This window comes from Aythya marila (genome assembly GCF_965140915.1).
Source record: "Aythya marila genome assembly, chromosome: 3".
NCBI lineage: Eukaryota > Metazoa > Chordata > Aves > Anseriformes > Anatidae > Aythya > Aythya marila.
In genome coordinates this window covers 32,453,499-32,476,106 of record NC_139044.1, presented here as the reverse complement: position 1 = coordinate 32,476,106, position 22,608 = coordinate 32,453,499, and the positions used below count along the sequence as shown (strand labels likewise).

The window sequence follows — 22,608 nt, the reverse complement described above, 5'->3', positions numbered from 1 at the left end:
AATTCATCTCCTCTTGAATGCTACTTGACTGAACTAGCTGGATTACATATTGCACATCTCCCTGGGAACAAGAAGTGGTCATTTGCTTATTTATATTTCTGATTATTTGGAGAGCATGTATTGCCTTTTACTGCCAGAAGGCTGAAAATTTTCACTGTAAACGTGAGAAGGAATTTACAACAAGCATATGTTATGATACACAAACTCTTCCTTGCATCTTGCCTTCAAGACCTAGATTTTGCTACAAGCAGTAAAAATTCACAAATGACTGAAACGGATCATATCTTTGGAAAACAGACTGAGACCTTAAATTCTAATGAAGTTTCACTGACCATTCTAATGAAGTTTCACTGACCAAAGAAGTGGAGCAAAAGGGAATTTTTCAAGATCCACAACTACTATAGTAGTGCTAACTACTGAAAAACCTGGGGAAAAAAATAAAAATAAACAAAAAAAAAAAGCAAACTAGCATCGCGATGCACCAGAAAGCCACAGAAGCTAGGGAAGCCAGAGCGCAACCTTTCCAGGGCTTGGAACCACACAACTGCTGAACACATCCTTGGACACCCCTTGGATTTCCCTTATCCCTTATACTGGTAAGTGTTAAAAGTAAACACTTCAGGATAACCAAAGATCTAAGAACACAAGACCCTTTGAAAGATTTCTTTTTTACACACAGAAAAAGAAAGCAGACATTCAGCAGGACCGCTTCAAAACCCTTTTTAATGTGGCTCTTTGAAGGGAACACCTGTATTTCTAGTTACATATGACTAAAGGCCAACCAGGCCACTCCAACACACCTCCACAACTATGCATGAGGTCCCCTTTCAGGATTGCTCTGAAAGGAAAAAAAATGTTCATCACTGGAACAAAGCACACAAGATCTTGCTGCTGGCTAACAGGTCTCTGCTACTCCTGGTGCCTAGACAAAAAGGAAACAACAACGTGGCATCTCCTGCTCCATGTAATATGAAAATAGCTGCATTAGCAAAGCAACTGTTTTCTCTACTGCAGTGCAAAACACTGAAAACAGGCTGCTAAATCTGACAGCTGTACAGTGAAAACAACAACCTGCACCACATTTTAGGTCATTTCATCTGCCAGGTTTTTGATGTGACTTTCTCTTCCTCAGTCTGGAGGGAAATACGCTACCAGATAGTGACAATACAGATAGGTATCTTCAAACAGAAATAACCAGGTAATACAAATCTCAAAGAATTATTCCTCATTGAGGACAGCACTATGATAAGAGGCTTTGGAGGGACTCTGATACCAGAACTGTGACCCCATCACCCTGGTCACCTGTAAGCATAGCGTAGAGATCACAGGGAAACAGCTTGAGCACAGTCTGTAGTGCTTTAGAAAGAAAGAAAGGTTTCTGCAAAAATTAGTTTTAAAATCCAATTTTTACAACATGAAAAAAGTTCATATTGAAAGCATATTTCTTGAGATTTATGGACATGCATCCATAAAGCCTACAGGCTTCTCAACAAGTTTCTTGAAATTAAACGTGTGATGAAGCTTGCAAGTCTGTCTGCGATGGACAGTGTCAGTGGAACAAAATAACCAGTCTGTTATCTCCTAATTCTCAAAACATGTGAAATAAAAATTCATAACTGCATAAAAGACATTTCTGAGAAAAATGCTGGGCTTTTTTTTTTTTTTTTTTTAAACTGTGGTTAGGAACCAAAGTTATGCTGCAGAAGCCTAACAAAACTTCTTAATCACTTACAAAGTGAACCTAATTGTTCACTTTGAACAAAAAAAGGTTGCAATGAGTTTAAAACTATGCAGCTGAAAGTAGAACCTGTTTTGGAATTACTTTTTAATTTAAAAAAAAAATATTAAGCAGACTCAGTTTTACTTCACTGACAGCAACATAAGCAAAGTTTCTCTTATTTAGATATATAAAGCATACAAGGCTCTGCAGGACGAACTGCATTACTCTAACATCTGGCATTGCAACAAAACAAGCATCAGCAGGTCCAGAAAATATGTTAGACTCAGTTTGTCTCAAACGATGTGATCTGTGACAGCAGGTTGGAAAACCGATTCATTCGCTCTTCACAACAATTGACCCTTTGATCAAAGTTCTTCATGAACATTGTATAACAGAAGATCACAAAATCAAGAAGAGGATCACATTTTAGGAAAGAATTAAAATGAACATTTAATTGATACAATACAGCAGTTTATTTTTAAAAACATTCAAGACAGCTGTAATGTGCCAAATGCATGACCTAATTATTTTGTTTGAAGACAACAATAATGGCACATCCAACTCAAAACACCATTATTTTCCATAAAGCGAAGCTTCCAAAAGCTGGAATATGGAAGAATTAAGCTTGAAACTGAAAAATGGGCTTGTACACCCCTGTTAAAAAGTTTTGATGAGGCTTGATGAAAGGCTTGATGCTGTGGTCACAACTACAAGTTCAAAAATGAAGCTTGGCAAGATGCAAGCAATGAGACTGGCCTTACTGAGTCAGATCAAAGATGCACTTCATCTCTTTCCCCCATGGTAAAGGTGGCTACTTAAGGATGGGTATAAGAACTGGGTGAGAAGCAATAAAAGCTTCTACAATTACAGCCTTCGGTGAGAGGCTCAGCAATTTCTGAGCAAGAGCACTGTTTTTGTGTTTAATAGCCCTCAACAGAATTTTCTGCCAGGAATTCACTGATCTGCTTTTTAAGCCTGTTAGTTTCAGCAGCCACAACTTCTTGTGCCAAGGAAGCTGGCCACAGGCAACATAACTAACCTCGCCTCACCTCCCATAGGTGTAACTTGGTGAAGGAACACAAGGCTTCTTAGGGTTGCTTTTTTGTTTGTTTTGTTTTTTTTTTTGGGGGGGGGGGGGGAAGTTTTAAGGCCATGCAATTTGTACCTACTAAAAATAAAGGAAGTTTGACCCATACGCAGCAGAATTAATAAATGCCTGCTTGTTATTCTTGCTTTTTCTTCTCCCAGTGTGGCAAGCCCCACCTGCCTGCCATGGTATGGTCATGGACAACAGACTTCTCATTGTGTGGTTACATGGCAGCAACTGCTGCACCACAGGAACACATCCATGGATCAGCAAGCGACTCTCCACAGAGTGTAGTTATGGAGTTCTGCCTTCTTTTTCAGATGGAAACAGCACTAACCAAAAGTTCCTGGCAAAAACAGCAGTGAAGTTAACAGTGCAACAGTGAAATGATTACTTTAAGTTACCCCTATGGCACTTCTAGAAGAGACTTGCATAGGGATCTTTTCTGATAAAGAGAAAATGATCGAGAGCATTTCAGAAGAGCAGCACACGTCCAACATCGCATATACTCTTGTGCATGTAACAACACCTTTTAGATACGCATCAAGGACTTTTTTTTTTTTTTAAGGGGAATTCATACCTGCAGAGACACCCTGTTCTAAATCCCTTCATAACGTGACTGAGTCACGCACGCCACAATCAACAGTGACTAACAGGCTGCTGTTGCTTAACCAGCCCATTTCAGATTGCTCAGTTCTCTCTCGGAGTTGCAGTCTACTCATCCTGCTCCCCCATGGATGGTTTTATTATGAGCTATGATTGTTCTCTGAACAAAGCTTTTATCCATCATTGCATTTCATTATTGTCTTTGATACACCATTGCATTTCATTTGTTCTCAGAGTTGCTACAACAGCCAAACTTGAGTTAGAGATGTGAAGTCTCAGAGGCCATTTCAGAATTGCCCATCCCTGTGGCTTGTCCATCCCTGATGGGGCCAAAGCGTTCCAGCTCTTCCTCAACACAGAGTGCTATGCAAATACAAACCAAGCCTAAGTTATGAGCTGTATTGAGTTTTTTCAGGTAGCAAGCTGTTTGAGTCAATAAGGATGCAGATGAACTGTGTAAAACTGCAGACTTTACACCTCAAGCAATTAGGCGGTAAAATTGCAAATAACATTCAGTGTAGATAAATGTGAACACACTGGGGAAAAGCAATCCTAACTTCACATTAAATTGTTAAATTGCTGATCTTCAAGCAGACCACTACCACTCTCAAATGAACCGTTGTCAGTAGCTCCATAAAAACATCAGCTCATTGCTCAGACACAATGAAAAAAAACACAAGCATTAAGAATTGTTGGATAAGGAGTCAGGAGTAACAACATAGAACTGCACTATAAGGCCCCTTTGTACACACGTACCCATAGCTCCCCCTACCTGGGCTGCTGCATACCATTCTGGTGCTTTCATCTTGAAAAGGATTTCCTGGCAGGAGAACCCAGGAAAGGTTGTTGGAAGGGCAACTGGGATGATCAAAGGTGGGAAACAGCTTTTTTGTGTGAGCCATGCCAAGGTTCCCCAGAGCTCTTCGGTACAGAAAACGAAGTATGGAAAAAGGCTCCAAACTCATAAGTAACAGCAAAAAAGGTGAACATCGTCTCTTCTGTCTTGAGAGCACCATGCAGACACAGCTAGCCACAGGTTCAACGTGGCCCACGTGGCAGAGAGGGGGCAATTAACCCGGGGTACTAGGATCACTAGAATCACTTTGAAATTCCTGAATCACCAGACACTGAATCTCACATTTTTCAGTGAAATTATCCCAAAATACTGATGCATTTTTCCCTAATGAACTACTGCTTGCTGCCATCACAGACAGCATACTGGGCTACAGGAGCACCTATCAGGCCTGGTATGGCCGTATTTAAGGCATTCTTTGAGAAAAACGAGCATAAAACAACAGTACTACCCTGAGGCTTCAAATTTGGAAGACCTTTCCAACACATCTGCATGTAGTATTTTGTACTGATTTACACGTATGCACTTTTCAGGGCATGCATTCAGGTCATTTTGGTTAAAAACACATAAATATTTGCAGGACCAAGTCCTAAAACGTGAGGTTTATAACACCTTGAAAATATGTTGCTATGGAATGTTCTAAAACTTAATAAATTAAGCAAAATTTTGTATACTAAATCAGTAAGTATAAAAACTTCAGTATGTTCTAATATTTTATCCAAGACTTTTTCATACCTTTCTAGATAATCAAAACAAAGGTACAAGTCATTTGCTGTGAAGAAACTTTTATATTGAATTCCTGACAGTTCTCAGATTAAGATCATTAAGCCTTCCCATGTAGATGTTCATCACTTGGATTTCACAACAATTTAGTTATCTTCTTCATTTGCAAGAATTAAAGAATAAGAATTTTGGGAGAATTAATCATTTGGAGAACTAAATTTAGAGAAGAGTACTTTCTAATGAGAAACTCGCAATAACAATTTAAATGGTCCCAAAGTCTTCCTGCAGATCTAACCTTTTTGCCTCAGCTCCACCTTTAAGGATCTCCTTTTTCAAGCAAGTGCTGTTGATTTGTACTTAAATGACCACAAACATTTGTCATGGTCATTCCTGTGTATCTAATAATTTCATACAATGTTTACACTACAATGAACAGTGTTGCACATTTAGTGAGCCCATCCAGTAGATCCTTCCTCTCTGTTTGAATGTAAATTTTAATGTATGGTTGTTGTTTTTCCTCCCCTTCTTAACCACACATATTTAAGCATCAATTTCCAACAGCTTAAATTGCTGCAAACACTGGTTCTGTATGCATCATGGTCCATGCCGCCCATGACATATTACTAATCCTTTCTGGTTACGTTCAACATAGGAATAGGCTGTTAAAGGCATAGCAAATACCGTCTCATTTCATTAATTCAAGATTACTATTCCTCAAGCACACAAGAAACCCAAACTTAAGTACATCTTGGTTGAGTGAGCATCCTAAATAAAAATTCACGGTACAAAGGCACCTCCAGCTCCCGCTGTGTTGAAAGACAGAGCGATGACCCCCCTACTGATACCAAAAGAAAGGCAGGGAAGGGCCCCGTCTCTCCTGAGAGGCTACGAGCTGGGGGTTCTGAATGTGAAGAGGCATTTCCCTGGCTCCCTCAGAGAAATCTGAATATGGTGCCGACATCCTGGAGAAGGGCAAAGTTTGTAATGGTTTCCTGTTGGTCGCCCTACTGATTAGCTCACCACATACTTGTAGGCTTTTATTCTGGATACCACATTGAGTCTTAAGTCTTTGTAAGCATTGCAAAACTCAGGATTGCAACACTGGAGACTAGAAACCCAAAAGCTAACTGAAGGAACATTTGGTGCTCACCATCTTGTGCTTTTCCAGGGATCTACTTCTGCATCTGAGTATCTCTCTTCAAACACTTTTCAACAGCTGAATTTTAGCTGAAGTACATTTAACACGTCTACATAGTCATGGAGGACAGAGAGAGAGGCACTTGTGACCAAGGGTGAGACAACCACGTTGTGAGAGCATCCTATGAAAAGTTAAATTTACTTAATGCCATTTCTGCTGATTATTTAACTTCAAAAAGCCTGCACGACCTCTACATGAGTAATGGAGGAAACATTATGACCATCTGTGTCTTCCTACACAGGAACTTTGTTCTTATCATAACTACATGGTCTTAGAGAAATTCTTTCCCTAAATATACTTCAAATAAAAGCATGCATCACATAGGAATTCTTCACTGGTCCACTTCAAACATCTGAAGCATTCCTATATTGACATGGATGACTACATAAACATGAACTCCGTGAAAGGAGGGAAACAAAAAACAATACCTCTGGCACACATAGTGCTTTTAAAAAAAAAAAAAAAAAAAATCAAGTTTCTCTCCTAGTATGTTATGTGGTCATCATGCTACTACTTTCTATATATCTTCATACAATGACCTTTAAATGCTACAATACATCAGAAATTTATGGCAACTATACTCAAATATTGCTGGAGCTAGGCCTTTGAAAAAGGGCACATTTTATTGATCATAAGAACACATTCTGCTAGTTGGTACTTGGCATTTTCATTGTGTTTACTGGGGTTTATACATTATAAATTACGTTAGACTGAAAAATCTAGGAGATCATTTTAAATATTTAATATTTTGAGATTGGAATTATACATATTCTGACAGCACAAAATTTAATTTCTCACATGCTATATACTATATATTCTTTAATTTCTGTATCAACAACAGCAAAGGATAATTCACTACAGAGTGGACTAAGCTAGGGAAACCAGAAAATTTACATGTTAGATGCTGTTCTTGCCTGCTGGAGTGGTTAATGCTCCAGTTTGCAATCCTTTTAATTGTTTTAACCTCTCCCTCATTACGCTGTTTATTCAATTCGTTACAAAATACTTTGTACAAAATACACAGGAATTCAAATGAACCAACAGAAACTCAATAAAAAAACAATTGAAAAATTCTAACTGGATGCAGGATTCAGACAACTGAAGTGTTACAGAAAAGAAATACCAGAGAAAAAGACTATTAATCATCACAGAGTAATTAAGATGTTAAGAACAATGAAGTTTTTTTGTAAACCGAACCAATTCTCAATACAATTTCACTGTGTAGTTGAGCTTCTTCAGAAATCCAGGTCTAAACTGCCATCTAGAGATAATAAAATAATTGACTTAAATTATGGGGAAAAAAAAGTCTTAATAAAGGACAAATCAATGCCCCTCTATCAGGGGGCAGCTCTCCAGAACCCTGGGTTGATACAGGGATTACTGCTTTTCACAAAGAGAGCACAGCTGAGCAGAACTACTCTTTGCTCTGTATTTAAATAAGTACCTCAACTTGATAACTCCAAATCCTTGTTCTCCTGTGTGCAGTGACAAACGTGGAGAGACACCCACGCAGTCTGCTAACCACCCACAGTCTGCTAACAGTGGGCAAGGCGATATCTGAACAAGGAGTCAGCTGAGGGTAAGCTGCACCCTTCTCCACCAACCTCCTAACTCCTAGGGGATCTGCCCCTGTTTTGAGGCAGGATCAGTCTCTAAGATGCAGCACTTCACAGTGGAGCCTGTGAAGGGAAGAGGGATGCTGCACCCAACCTCTTTCCAAGACCTGATGGAGTGCAGAACCCTACAGCTTGCTGTATTCACTCTTTTCTGAAGTCCAGGAGGCTTGCTGATCCCACAGGTTTCGCTGTGCTCCCACCTGCATGGGAGAGGAGGGACACCCAGGAGGATGCACGCTGCTGCCAGGAAGAGCAGCCCTACAGCACGAGTGCCACTGTCTGGGAAATGGGACAAAAGAGGCACAGCTGTTGAAGGCAGGAACAGCTCCAGGCTGTGCCACACGAGGGTGAGGTGAGTACAATAAGGATCACTTGGTTGCCAGCACTGATGCTGTCCCTGCTTTGAGCAAAGCCAGGAGAGCACCGCAGCATCACTGTGTCCACCAGAGCGCTCACCCAGAGCCCACACAGCTTTCTGCACCGCTTCCAAACTACAGGCACACTGAAGGTAAACACAGCTGACAAATCTGAAGGGGGAAAGAGGGGAAAACAGAAACACAACCAGTTTTCTGGGCTCCCTCTGATAATATCTTAACAGAGAAAGCATTTAAGACTTTTTGTCATCAGCACATTTACTACAGCTGTACCGTATGTTCTGCTTCTTTGATGGCTGGCTGTAGCAGTTTGTGTCAACAAATCTGTTGTCTGCTCCAGTACGGCAGCACAAACCCTACAGAAATGTCTTTGAAGGCTCTTTTTTCTGTGCATTTTTTGTTGTGGGTTTGGTTTCCTTTTAATCTACACACACATAGTACTTGTATAAAGTAGATAGAGGCCATAATATCATCATAACCTCCTTTGCTCCCAGTAAAATAACACCTGGGTCACGTAGAAAATGGTAGGTGGGTTTCTCCTACTCCTGCATGTGGCTGGGAGCCCCATGCCTGCACCAGGCTTTAGCTTGCACCAGGATCCTCTCTTGAGGCAAGTCCGATCAGTCACACTTGCTGAGGTTTTACTCACATTGTGGGGCCTTCTTAAGGCACAGGCACTATGTGTATCTTAGATCCTGACAAAATATACTTGGACAAAAAATATCTAAACAGCTACATCAAAAGAGTGAATGCTTCAAGAATGCACCTTATGGAATTCAGCCTCACAGCGGCACTCACGCCGTGAGAACAGACTACACCTACTTCAAAATAAATACTAAATCCAGAAGCGGGTATACCATGGGCCTCGGGTCATCAAAAGCAAGGGTTCCAGCCTGTAGATCTGCTCGCATTAATTAGTCCACGCTGCTCACTCACGTAGACAAGGCCAGCGATGGCAGGAATCCGGAACCTCCCTTTCTTTCCTCCTTCCCAAGGACAGTAAGTGACAATGAAGTGATGTGGAACTGTCACTGAGGGCTGACTCACTACGCAAGCCAGGCTATTCCTCTTACACAAAAACTAAAAGCTTTATTTACATATTATAGTAGTAGCCACAGCACAGGCAAAAAATCAGCTACTCAAGTAATGGCTTTCATTTTTTCAATTTCAGGGTCTTTTAAAGCAACATCGAAGAATAAATTATAAGAGACTAATGCATAAGTGAGTCACATGAGGTCACAGAAGTTACGTCTCTCTGAAATTCAAACATTCAATTTTGACATAACTTTAGACATAACTTGAAGGAGATTGATACTGTTTTTACTGAGATGATGATCTCCAAATGTGAAGAAGAAACATTTGGGAAGAGTACGTTGTAGTTGGGCTTTGTATACATAATGTAAATTAACAGAACTTGGTAAAACTCAAAGCCACAACACTGATTAGGAACAAGCCTTGGGAACCATTTATGACCAGAAAACCTCCAAGAAACACAGCTGCAAGCATTTGAAGTACTCATTGCAGTCATCAGACGTACAGCTCTCTTGAATACCACCACTTCTCAGAGCTGAGCTGAAGACAGGAGATTCTCAGCCACCAATATGAAAATACTGAGTGGCACACAGCTTTACCTCTAAACTGTGTGGGACCCATGTATGCTTCTAAGTTCCCAGGTGTGGATCAAAGCCCTAGGTCAGAACAAGACCTAAGCATGCAACCTTTCCCTCAGGTCCCACAAGAAGAGTCAGGAGCACAAGCTGGAAGCGGCCTCATGCATACTGCAGCCAGGCCCCACACAACTGACCTCTGGAAGCAGCGGCTAAGCCAACGTGCCCTCACCCTGATGGAGGGATGGAGCTGTCGCTTGTGAACTCCCAAAGCATAGCTCTGAAGCTTTAGGGACGGGACAGCTGAACAGCAGTACACAGCAGAGGCCATGCAGATTTGGGAAGTGAACAAAGGGACCTTCCTCAGAGCGAGTATTGGCACAGCTTTCTGGTCTCCTGCAGAAGGGAGACTCTATTGTTGTATATTTTCTTATTCCAAAAAAGAAATCAGGCCTTGCTTATCTACATATCTTGCTTATATACATTTACTTAACATTCAGTCAGGAAGTCTTCCAGAAGAATAGAGAATAAACAAAATCATCTTTTAATAATAAAGAGACAACAGATCGTTTGGCTTATTTTCTGATGACCTTAGCACAGTGTCTGGGCACACAACAAGGAAAGGAAAGAACCCCACGGCCCCAGTCAGAGAACCTAGCCCGGCTCCAGCTCCCAAATCTTCACCACATGCCCATCCATAGAACACATGCATGCCCCACACAACCCTCTCAGCTAACAAAGATGGCAGCCTTTTTCCTTTCTTAATTGACAAGGATGATACACATGGATTCTGCATCTCTGCAGTCAGTCATTCCTCTCCCTATATGAGCTTCACACTGAACATAACCCTGCCAAGCCCACTTTCTCACCGATATGAGCCTTCCTTACTCCTCTGCACAGGAGCTCACACATTTCAGCATTCCTTTAACATCCAGCTCTTTCCTTCCCACTAACATTCGTTAATTTGCACCATTATTTTAGCAGAAGTTAGAACTCCTCCAGGCAGTGCCATTACATTGAGAACGCTCACAAACACTTCACATTAATACTCCAGACAAAACATTACAGACCTCAGAAGGTGTCTACTACTACAACAAGGGGCAGTCCAGTTAAAACTTCTTTGGAGGTATCGGGTCCTGCATAAAATAGACAATTTCTTTCTTGACTTCCCAACATGAAATACAATCCTTTGTAATCATTAAGAAAAAGACAAACAGAAGAGCATATTTTGTAGCAAGTAATATTAACCAATACAAATCTAGGAGCAAGTAGATAGGAGACAAGAGGTTTGAAAAGGATAAACATGCAGTTGAGAGACAGGAACTCCTAATTTCCAGCTTAGGTCTTCCAGTCAGTTGTTATAACTTGTCCAAGGCCACATTTAACCTATGGTTCAATTTCTACAAAAGAAATAAATAATTTAGAACCCACACTCTAGGTTTTACTTGCCTTACAGCCACGTTGGAGAGCTGATTAATGTCTGTATAATGCTCTAGTAATGCAACAAGTATTAACAAAACACAGCATCTCCAGCCTTGGTGGTATCTTATTATTGCTCTTACACAGATCATAACCTCCAATAACTACAGCTGTAAGACAATCAGTCATAAACCCTTTCACATGACTAAAACCTTCCAAAGTGTTGATTGCCATGACTGAATTTTTGCCACCTTCATCTTTACCCAAAGGTGGATGTTCTGAACATTTCAAAAAGGTCTTCTTGGAAGGCTTGAAGTCATTTTCCCAGCGTAAAGCAATTCTGAATACTCTGAAGACTGAGCTTTATGATTTTATGTTTGTAGTTAGAATTACGCAGTTCTTCACAAGCAAAGTCACACCAAGTTTGAAAAAGTTCCCAGGATAAATCTTTACAATGTAAAACTGTAATATTAAGCACAGAGTGGAGAAAATCTATGTGCCTAGAGTTGGGTATGGCAGGCACTCTCACCAGGTTGCTAATGGGAACACAGCTCACCTTCTGAGGACAAACCACAAGACTTCAACATGAGGACTGTCAACACAGGAGACAGTTCAGCTTCAAACTACAAGTTCAAAAAGAACCTGAAAAGTCCATGTTTCTCCTCCATGCTGCCCTGTGACCTGCACAGAAATATCTCCCATACCAGGACTGGGGAACACAATACGGCTGCCACTATAAGCAGCCAGGTGGCCACCAGCCTGGGACAGGAGTCCCAAGGGAACAGCAGCCACAGCCCCAGCTCCGTGCTTGAGGAAACAGCCCCAGCAAACACCTCCAGCAAGAGGAAGGGAGTGGAGAAAACGAACGACACCTGGACTGCAAGACCATGCCTCTTCAGTCCGCCCCCTATTTCCGTGGGTTACAGGCAGGCTTACTGACACAGGTGCAGCAGAGCAGAAACACGCAGTGCTTGCTGCCGTCTGGGATCGCACCTGAGCTAATAAGCCCCGTGATCAGAGCTGGCTCTCAGCACTCTGGGGCTGGAAGCCTGATGCAGACAAATGGAGGCTGGCCCTGGAAAGAGCCAGTACGGGTCTGGGGTTTATTAGCTCAGGCTTTGCACCATGCGAAAGAATATAAGGTGGCCCTAGAGGCCAAATAGCTTATTAAACCGATACTGAGCCTGAGCTAATAAACCCTGACAGATCCAAACTGACTCTGCATGAAGTCAGCTCAGGTGTGCCTGCATTTGTGGCACAATTAATCCACAACTGGAATAATCTCCTCAGAAACTGACAGTTTGCTATCGGACTTCGAAAAATAAAAAAAACCAACGCATTTTCATAGGAGACAAAGGGGTTAACATTTGCTCAGTTATAGGGTTTTTGTTCTCCTGAACGAAACATCGGGAGGTTCAAGAAAAGGAGGTATCTGGCTTTTATGACTGGGAGACTAATCTTCCACAGCTAAATCAAGTCAGTGCTATCTCATGGTTTTCCTAAGTTACAAAACAGACAATTTCAGGCCATTTAGTGCTTCCCTTGGCTTGCCAAAAGAGGGGTAAAACCAAGAAGATTCAAGCCAAGTGTGTTTTACCACTGCTGGGAGGCATCAGAGCAGGCAGCAAAAGTATTTAATGCAAAGGAGGGCCCAATAGCAGAGACACAATATGAGAAACAAAGGTCAAACAGAAAATCCCCCCAGCTTTCTTTTAACTCTTTATCTGCTGCCCTATTCCTTGAATTACTTCAATTCCCATAGTTACTGATGGATTTAAATGAGCTATCCCACAAAAATCCAATTGCCTTAGTCCTTATTGAAGAACCTAAAAATAGAAATGAATAAAGAAGGAAGGCAGAAAGAACAGCTGGATAACAATGGGGGGAAGTTGAAAACATGGAACTTAAACAAGAGAAAGCAAAGAAAACTACTTAATTTGTAAGCAAAAGTTTAAAAGGATGCATTGAAATTATCTAGAAAGAAAAGTTACTGGAAGACAGATTGAGTCAAAGCCAAGACAGGAGATTTGTTTTTTTACTCAAGATAGAAAAAAAAAATAATAATAAAATTGATTTACAATAGCATTGTAGTTTAAATAGCTTTTTGACTTTGAACATCCCAAAGTTACATTGTTTTCTTCTGATTTTGTTAGTCTTTCAGCCAATGTAGGTGTTCAGTAAGCTCTGCAGCTAGCCTCAAAGCAATGTCCCAAGCAATGTAAGCTGACGGAAATCATTCTAGCACTTGTCAAGTGTATTAAGCAAAAGAGAGGTGGCTAGCCTAACAGGGCAGCATTTACTTCAAACTGAAAATGTAAATTTTGAGGACTACCTTAAATACGTATTTAGGTTGGTCACGGAAATTGTGCAGTTTTGTCTTTAACAGCCTACTGTAATAAAGCCCCCAGCAACAGCTCCAGGCAGGTCAAAGGTACTTAACCTTTCTGAGGATTACAAATGTGATTGCTCCCTATTGTGAAAAATCCCACACAGGGACAAAACCCCCTGTAAAAGCCCCCAAACACGGTTTGCATCTTGAAAACACTGAGCTCTCTCAGGGACGGAGGTTTGTCCTGCCAAACTACAGTAGTGTGCCAAGACCTGCAGGATCTTGCTGACACCTAACAGGGCTTCCTGAAGGGGGATGCCATTCCTGCCTCCTCCAGCTCTTCCCTGACCTCATGGCAACATAACTCCAGTTCAGCCCTTTGCAGTCAGCCCTGAACCCTGCCCAAATTAGCCGAGATCCTTCCAGTTCTGCATCAGAAAGCACAACCTGGTTATGACAGCGCTAACCACGCAGGGCTGTTTTATGGACACGTGTTGCGTTTCGAGACATCCCAGTAGCAGCACGCTCCCGTACGGGAGCAAGCCCATCATCTCCTTTGCCTTGTTCATCGCTTCAGGAACCGCAGGCAGCCCAGACACTACATGCAATGGGGCAGCGCATGCACATGGCAGCTCCCCGCTCCCCACCTTGGCTTCTCCAGCGGGTTATTCACCCTGCTACATCCCTGCTCGACACAAACTCCTTCCAAAGCATCACCTCGGGGCTTCCCCCCCTCCCTCACAAACACTCCCTTCTGCCGAGCTCCTTCTCCTTTTGAGCCAAGGAGAGGTGCTGCCCACCCCCAGCAGAGGCTGAGCCAGCGGGGATTTGGGAGCAGCGCCCTGCTCGCCGTCGAGGAAGAGCATCGCAAGCTACTCACGTTTGATGCACCTCTGGGAGCCCGTGGCCTTGCTCCAGCCGTGGCAGCACTGCCCCCCGCACACGTTCACCCTGCGGGGAGAGCACAGCGGGGAGAGGGTCCGCGGGGGCTCCCCCCTCAGCCCCAGCCCCGGGAGAGGGCGGGCGGGATGCAAAGCACCAGGGGCGAGCCCCCGAGGGACGGGCACGGGGGCTGAGGGCGACGGGGAGCGCCTTACCCCGGCAGCTGGTGCTTGTTGCGGAGCGGCAGGCCGGCACTGCTGCTGCTGCTGTTGGCCTGGGGGCTCGGCGGAGCTTTGTGCCGCGGCCCGAAGCGGGCCGGCTTGGCGAAGGAGGCGGCGGGGCTGTGGGGGCCATGAGGGCCGGCGGGGCTGAGGCGCAGCGGGACGGGCGGCTTGCTCATCCGCCGGCTGCGCTCCAGGCTGCCGGTGCCGCCGCCGTACCGGGCGTGGAGCTGGAGGTTAAACGAGCGCTGCTGCTGCTGCTGCTGCTGCTGCTGCCGGCCCCCCAGCAGGGCCGGGCGCTGGTGCCGGCTGCCCGAGGAGCCCGCCTGGCCGGGGTGCAGCACGTAGGCGATCCTCCGCAGCCTGCCCTTCTCCGGAGCGCCGAGCGCCGGCGAGCAGAGCGCCCAGGCGCACAGGAGGAAGCCCCAGCCGAGCCGAGCCATTTTTTTAATTTTTATTATTATTTTTTTTTTCCCCTTCTCTCTCTTTCTCTCTCTCTGCACTGGCGACGAGCTCCGAGCCCCCCGCTGCGCGGATCCCCGCAGCCCGAGGGGGTGAGGGGAAGGAGGGGAAGGGAAGGGAAGGAGGGGGGGGTAGAAGAGCCGCCCTCCTGCCGCTGCCCCCAGCCCGCAGCCGGGGCTGCCCCCTCCCGCCCCCCGAACCGCTGGCGGAGCTCAGCGCCCTGCCTGCCCCGCCGGGCAGCGGAGCATCGCCGGGGGGAAGAGAGGAGGAGGAGGAGAAGGAGGAGGAAGAAGGGGGGGGATTGATGGAGGGTGGGGGTCGAGCAGATATCCGTGGGGCCGGGAGGGGGCTGTAGGAGCGAGCAGGGAGCGCTCTCGGAGCCGGCCCGGGCTGAAAAAACGCTTTTTAAGAGTTTCTGCGAGAGGGAGAGCGCTGCCGGGGGGGGGAGGAGGAGAGAGGGGAGGGGAGGGAAAGGGAGGGGAGGGGGCGCCGCGGCCCCGGCCCCGGCCCCGGCCCCGGCCCCGGCCCCGCGCAGCCAATGCGGAGCCGCCGTGACGTCAGGGCGGGGGCCGGCGCCAGGTAACGGGGCGGGGGGCGCCGCCCGTGCGGGCGCTACGCAGGCGGCGTAGCGGGGCCGCCCTACCTGTTGCGTTGGCGCCGCGGCCGCGCTACGCCAGCGGCGGGGGGCCCCAAATGGCCGCCGGCGGCAGGTGTGGGGGCGAGGCCCCCGAGACCCCTTTTTGGGGTTTTCGCGCTCGGCTTCGTGGGGGAGAAGGCATGGAAGTGCTGGCAGGGGTTAAAGGCGAGCGCGTCCCGCTAACCCTGCGAGGGGAGATCTCGGCACAGAGCCCGGCAGCAGCAGGGGCTCTGTGTTTGTGGAGCGGGACGCGTGCCTGAGGAGCAAAACGCAGACCCAAAGCCTACACCTGGAGCTGATGCATGAGCACAGCAGCCTGTGTTTGTCTCCGCTGTGTCCTAACTGATGTCACCCTTTAGCGGTATAACTTAAAAGTTCATAAAACACCCTGAAGATTCCATCTTTTAAAACACTCAGGAGCTCACGTGTCCAGGTTCTTCCCCAAAAGAACCTTACAGCTCGCAAACGCAGCAGCATGGAAGTCAGATCTCCCTCCCCAGGCCCTCCTCTGCTCCTTTCCAGAGCTCTGAGGACGCTGACCCCAGCTCCAAAGTGATGAGATTTCACTCTTAAATGCTCCTGGCAGGGCCACACCACCAGCACGGGGAGCAGAAGGCTTCCACATTGACGGGATTCCAGGCAAGAGCCAGCAGTCCCTTCCTCCTTAGTTCGCATCTATTTAAAACTGCTCAGAAATAAGTAGATGTTTTAAATAGATGAGTTGGAGCTTTCTATAGTCACAGGGTAAAGGAGCCACATTGACAGTAAAGGCTTTTGCCTCTGTTCCTGCAGCGCTCTGAACTGAAACCCAGTGTTAAAATGGCACCAGTGCTGGGGGCTTGTACATCCCCAGAGGGTTACACTAGAACTAAAACTTCAGTGGTTCCAAAGAAAAACTGAGATAAAGCCTGAAAGCAGTTTGAAAATAACTAAGAAATTAACTGTTGAGATCATTGACTCTTCTCTTAGCAAATGTATACATCTGCTTTTTTTTAACTTAGAATCACAGAATCATTAATCACTTGGAAGACATTCTCAGCAACTGAACTGTTCAGTCTTCTGAAGGCTGATTATTGTCAAACTTAAATATGCTAAATATTTTTACAGTGTTTAGGAAACAAAAAATACTTTGCAACCCGAGAGGTGGAGTGAGGACTGAGAAAGCAGCAAGAAGCTGATGTGGTGCTCAGGATTGCTGCTCTGCACAAGGCCACTGTCCTTCGGAAGTTTTCTGGAATGAGATCACAACTACTTGTGTGGCTGGGTTTGTTGTACAGAGGGCAAAAACTGCATCATTCCACAGCAGGGGCCAGTTGCTTTTAAGAAATGTGGGTTTTAAGTCATGTCAAACAGGGGACAAGTGTGGTGTATTACTGGCTACTGTACAGCAAATGGTAAGGGACCTCAAGGGAAATATATCCACAAAGGTGGATGCCTTCCACAAAATGATCTAGGTTCAAACACATTCTTGAAAAAATGTTAAGTATTAGCTGAGATTAATTGGTTAAGGTCAAACATTCCTCACAAATTTATGTGGCAGATCTAACTCTGTCTTCTATTTTTTCCTCTAACAAGGAAATCTATGCTTTTCTTGTCTGTTTGTCTGGTTTTGGCCACTTTTTTTTTCTAACTTTATTTCACCCACACACTTCTGGAGGGTGTGGGTGTTAGGGACCCGGTTTGGCTGCATTAACACATTGGGTTGGCCAATCACCCAGCCTTCTGTATGTGGCAGTGTCACAGTGTCTTCCTGTGTCCCAATGCCAATATTGGCCAGGCAGTGAGCTGAACCGTCAGCAATGCCTCCTGTGTCAGGCTACAGGACTAGCAAGAATGGCTTAGTCTCACTGTCATAAGAGTAGGGTAAAAAATTAATTGACCTTTATTATGTCGCTAAAATAAAGCACATGTGACTCCAGATACATAGATGAAGTAGATTTGCAAAGTAACACGCCAATGTTAATATAATTTCTTCATAGCGTATTTTGTACAGAACTGTAGCTTCTAACCATGACTGCTGTTTGTTCCTTCAGGCAGAAACTGTAATTACCCCATGGTTAGCAACTAATATCCTGAGGCCTCTGCAGTTCCTGAGTGCTACCACCATGTAAATATCATTTGTCATGTTGCACAAAAAGACAAGTCCGGCGTGCTCTATTCATGTAGATGCTGACGTTCACTTCCAAGGAACTCAGTCTGGAGTAATGCGTGAGGCTTGGAAAGGAGTAGCTTGGCTTTGCTGAAGCCATTGCTGCTGGTGGCCCTCCTTTGTGACCTGAGAATCTGTAACGATCAACTTTTGCATGTCTCAGTGCAACTCACACTACATTACCTTAGGTAAAATCCCTTACACTTCCCACTTGCTTCACCATGCTACCATGAGTGCATTTTTGTAGCACTTTCCCCATCTCCTCCTCAGAAAGAAGTCTTCCTCCCCCAGTGAATCGTTTCTGCCACTGCGATTACAGCTCTGTAGCATTAGGTGCTGTACAAACATGCCAGCAGATAAATGGTACTGGCTTTCCTGATTCGGAATCATGGGTTCCTGAAGCAGACGAGCTTTTATGTGGAGACTTACAGCTTGCTCTCTATTTGAATTCACATCTCGGAACAACATGGGTTCTGTGTCGCATTGGGTGTCGGAAGCAGTCAGAGTAGCACGCACATAGTCCAGAGCTACCAGTCTGGGTGGGAAAAGGAGACAGACTAATGACAGTCAAGGTAGTGATTATCTTTCTCCATATCTTTCCCCATTGAACTACCAAGAGAGATTGCCATAAGAGATTTTTTGATTTTTCTTTTTCATTAAATCACAATGAAAGCTAGATCCATTTTGGCGAATATCTAATGCCAGTTTGTTACTACTGATGACTGCCATACAAAATGTTAAAGGCAAAAAGAATTTGTCTGCTTTTCAGGTTGCTAACATAATTGTCATAGTAAAAGTAGTTGTGTAGATTTGCATTGTCTTGAATTCCATTTTCCTGAACCAGCAGAAACCTCTACTAAGGTATCTGGCAGTTTCACAGTTATCCTCACATACATAAAATAACTGATTTAGAAATACAAGATTGTTTTATGATATGAAAATCTCCATGATATGCCATTGCAATTATTCTCCCCCTCAAGGAAATACATATCTCTTGTCTGCAAAACAATTACAATATCTATTGAACTTTTTATTATACTATTCCTTTGCCATCACTTATTTTTTCGTATGATGCCATGTACACTGAAAATAAATAAACTACAGAGGAAATTAGGTGGAAAGGAGCACAAAAATGAAAAAAAAAATACATTTAATTATTTCACTTTACCTTAGGAGAAGACATGTTTAAACTAACACATTCTTCACAAAAGCAAAGTAAATATTACAAGTAATATTTGAAAACTCTCACAGCATGGCTATGTCATATGCCAAGAATACTAACCTCTACGAAAATAAACTTCAGCAGAGGATCCTGACTTTTCACTGCTGCACTGTGTGCTGCTCGGACGTAGGAAAGCTGAAGGAAAAAGCATCTGTGCAAAATAAAATCCTTCCTGACTTGAATTAACTTCGAAGAACGTCTTAAAGATTTTGTAATTATTTGTAATCCAGGCAGACAAGACCATTGGCGTAAGTGGAAGAGAAGTACACAAAAGTGATGTGAGACTATGGAAAGGGGAGCCATAGCTCATGGGAACACCACACAGCAGCCACTTAATAACCCAGGAGGTAACATTTTACCCCCTTGCCTGTGCTTGGTGTCCCCCTATTCTGTTCCCCCCAGCAGCCTGGGGCCTCATCTGCTGCTGCCTTGCTCTCCACAGAGAGATGCCAGCCCTGCTCAGACTGCTGTGCTAGCAACTAGTATCTGAGCTTGACTGTCAGGGTAAACAATTGTTCAAAGACCAGCTGGGCACATAGAGCAGCAGATTCTCTTTGGATTAAAAAAAAAAAAAAGCCAGGATACAACTTTTAATGATGAATTTGGAACAGCTCCCAGCCACACCAATGTTAGAGGCAGGGAGTATGTGTATAGGTCCTCTGTCTGCTGCTCTTTCAAGGTTTGTGGTGGAAGGTGGTGAAATGAAAATTACAAGCTTTTTTTTTTTTTTTTATTTAATGTAGCTAGGGAGAAAAATGCTGGGCTTTCATTTCCATCACTTTTTCTCCAGAGGTGTTTAATGTCAGTCTGCAGTGTGTCTGAGTTTTGCATCAGGATGCTTGGACGCTGACCCTGCTCTCAGCAGGAGGTTGGAGCAGAGGACCTCCAAGGGTCCCCTCCACCCTCAGTTACCCTCTGAGTCCATGCTGAGCTGTGTCATCGTGCTTAACAACAGCCTCAGGTGGAAACAGGCAAGGCTTGTGCACATTTTGAGTGGGATGGAAACCTGTTTCAGGAAAGTAGACCTGCAGGGTAATAGTAGGAAAGGCTTCTTGGTGTGGGCTGCAGGGAGCTTAAGGACCAGAAGCAACCAGGAGAGCTAAGGCATGCCAGAAGGGATGAAGCAAACCCCGAAAAGAGGCTAAACACCTGGGCTCAAACACAAATGCCAGGCACAGCTGGAGCTAGGCTGGTTTTAACATAGAAGTAGTGTAGAGAGGCAAGCCAGACCGGCACAGAGCCTTGGCTGTATTTAGAGAAGATTCTGGCCTTGTTACAAAGGGGCTTAGCCAAAAAGGGGCCTGACAAGGGCTGGCCACACCAGATAATTAAAACATGGCTTGCAACAAGGCAAATCAAGGTGATGTGAATGACTACTTCAAGCTCCTTTGGAGCAGCTGGACTGTACCTGTCCCAAACAGCCTGCAGGATCCTGAGCAAAACAGAGGCATGGGGAGGTGAGAGTAAGGCAGTGACTTGAGCTGTCCTTATCGTACCTCATGCTACATTCCTAAGCAAGGGCTTTTCTCTCAGAGAAGGCAAAGCTCACCAAGCAGTCACTCAGATGATGCTGTGGTCCCTTTGCACAGGGACAGCAGTAAGAAGCCCTGGCCCAGAGTGGTCTTCCTGGGACACCAGGAGGAGAATAGGGGAAGGACCTGCCTAGTGGTTCTCAGCAAGGGGGGCTATGATCCTAAATCATGTGCACAGCCCCACAAATGGTTGGAGTAGCTACATAAGCACATAGATACACCATTTTTCTCCAAAGGCTTCAATCTCAGTGAGCTGCAGTCAATTGAAAGACTTCCTACTGATTTTGCTCATCTTTGGATTGAAACCTGCTCGTGAAGTAGAGTACTTCACGAAATGGCTTTACCCTGCCTCAGAGTCTGTCATGTCACGAGATCCTTTTTCCATTCCTCAGGTTAGAGGCAGTTTTGTGAGTCTGTTGGGCTGAGGACACAGAGCCAAAACAAAGGATGCTTATGAAAATGCTAATTTGTATTCTCCCTTAACAGCTGTGTAAAATAAGCCCCTATAATTGCCAAGTTGTTTTAAGCTCGCTGTTGTAATTTACCATGATTCCCTAAAGCAGTAGCAGATGAATCTGAACAGTGCTCGGCTTGTGGTCCACCCGCAGTGTGCCCGTGACATCGTCCTGCTCTCAGACATTCCCGTGACGGCCAGCCAGTGAGTCACACAACCGCAGCTCCTCGTCGCCAAAGGGAGCCCACCTGAGGGGCAGCCTTTTGCTCTTTCCCTCATTCATGCCCTCACTCACTTATCCCGGGGGGTCCTGCATAGGCAATGTCTCCACGGAGGCGTGCTGAAGATCTCTTTAGAAGCCTTTTGCACGCAAAAGCAGGCACTCCTGGTACACGTCTGTGGGCTGATTCACTGGAATATGCAGGCAATCTAACATCACATGCAGCAGTTCGGAACAGCCTGCACAGTCTCTTCACTGCTCACATCTGTATTCCTATCTGGAAATAACTTGATTACGTGCCTCAGTGCTACAAGGTCTGGCTGTGAGTTAGATTTGTGTTTGAATCACATGTACTTGGACTGTAAAGAGGCAAACTACTCCCTCTCCAGCATAGGGTCATCCAGGAAAGCAGGCATTTGCAGTAAGTGGTATCGGATCATGTATCCCCTTTTTCTCATTTTAATCATGTTGAATTTTAGTCAAGGATTTTCAAGGACCACAGTTTTTACCTATCAGATTATGTACAGTCTTGAACTGAAAAGATGGAATTGGAAGAAAAAAACAAACAACACACATGATCTACCTCTGTACAAATGCTTCTTCTCTATTCCTATTCAAAGCACATCGACGGCTATCTCTGACCTGAGATCAAGCAATTCCTATACTCCTAAGCTGAGTTCACCTGTGTTGTCTCTCATTTTCTGTAAGGCTGTACCCATGACTGACAAGGATCAGGATTCCTCTCCAGGATGACAAGTTTGATGATTCCCAGCAAGGTACCTTGGAGGATTTTTTTTCAAACAGAGTTGATTTAAAGGCAACTGCAATTAACTGCAATTATCAACATTAGAAATTATCATTGCCAACTATTTAAACTGAGAGAAATCCTCACTAGTTGAGAGAACCTGGACAAAGACCATACGTAAATCCTTAGCATCGACTGGCAATAACACTGGTGGTTTTTTTTTTTTTGAGCATTTGCCAGTTTTGCTTGCTATGCTACATAACATTCTCAAGGTCTGCAAGAATCTCTTGTGATTCTCTGCAGTTCAGTTCATCAAATACTGAAGTTTTCAGCGTTTCATTATTTAAGGTCACTATAATAGATTTCAACTAAATAGGGCTGACAAACTGAATTTCAATGACCTGTTATATCATTTTTTAAATTGAGTATTGTTGTTGCTTTTTCTTCTGAAAGAACTCAAGATTTGTTTATATTGCAGAGAGGATCGAGGTGATTTTACAAGACAATTAGATTGAACAAAGTCTTATTACAAAGCTATACAAATAGTTACTC

The 22,608-nt window shown here is 44.4% G+C and overlaps 1 protein-coding gene across 5 annotated transcripts in view; it reads right to left on the bottom strand.

Moving 5' to 3' along the window:
- The window catches only part of LTBP1 (latent transforming growth factor beta binding protein 1), a 201,373-nt gene extending 186,193 nt beyond the window's left edge, over nucleotides 1-15,180 (bottom strand). For all 5 annotated transcript variants that reach the window (XM_082756282.1, XM_082756284.1, XM_082756283.1 and 2 more), the window contains exons 1-2: nucleotides 14,630-15,180; nucleotides 14,413-14,483 (exon numbers count right to left, since the gene is read on the bottom strand). In XM_082756282.1, the coding sequence (XP_082612408.1) occupies nucleotides 14,413-14,483; nucleotides 14,630-15,078 (520 nt within the window). In that variant the 5' untranslated portion in view covers nucleotides 15,079-15,180. The remainder of the gene's footprint in view (nucleotides 1-14,412; nucleotides 14,484-14,629) is intronic.
- Nucleotides 15,181-22,608: the final 7,428 nt, after the last annotated feature.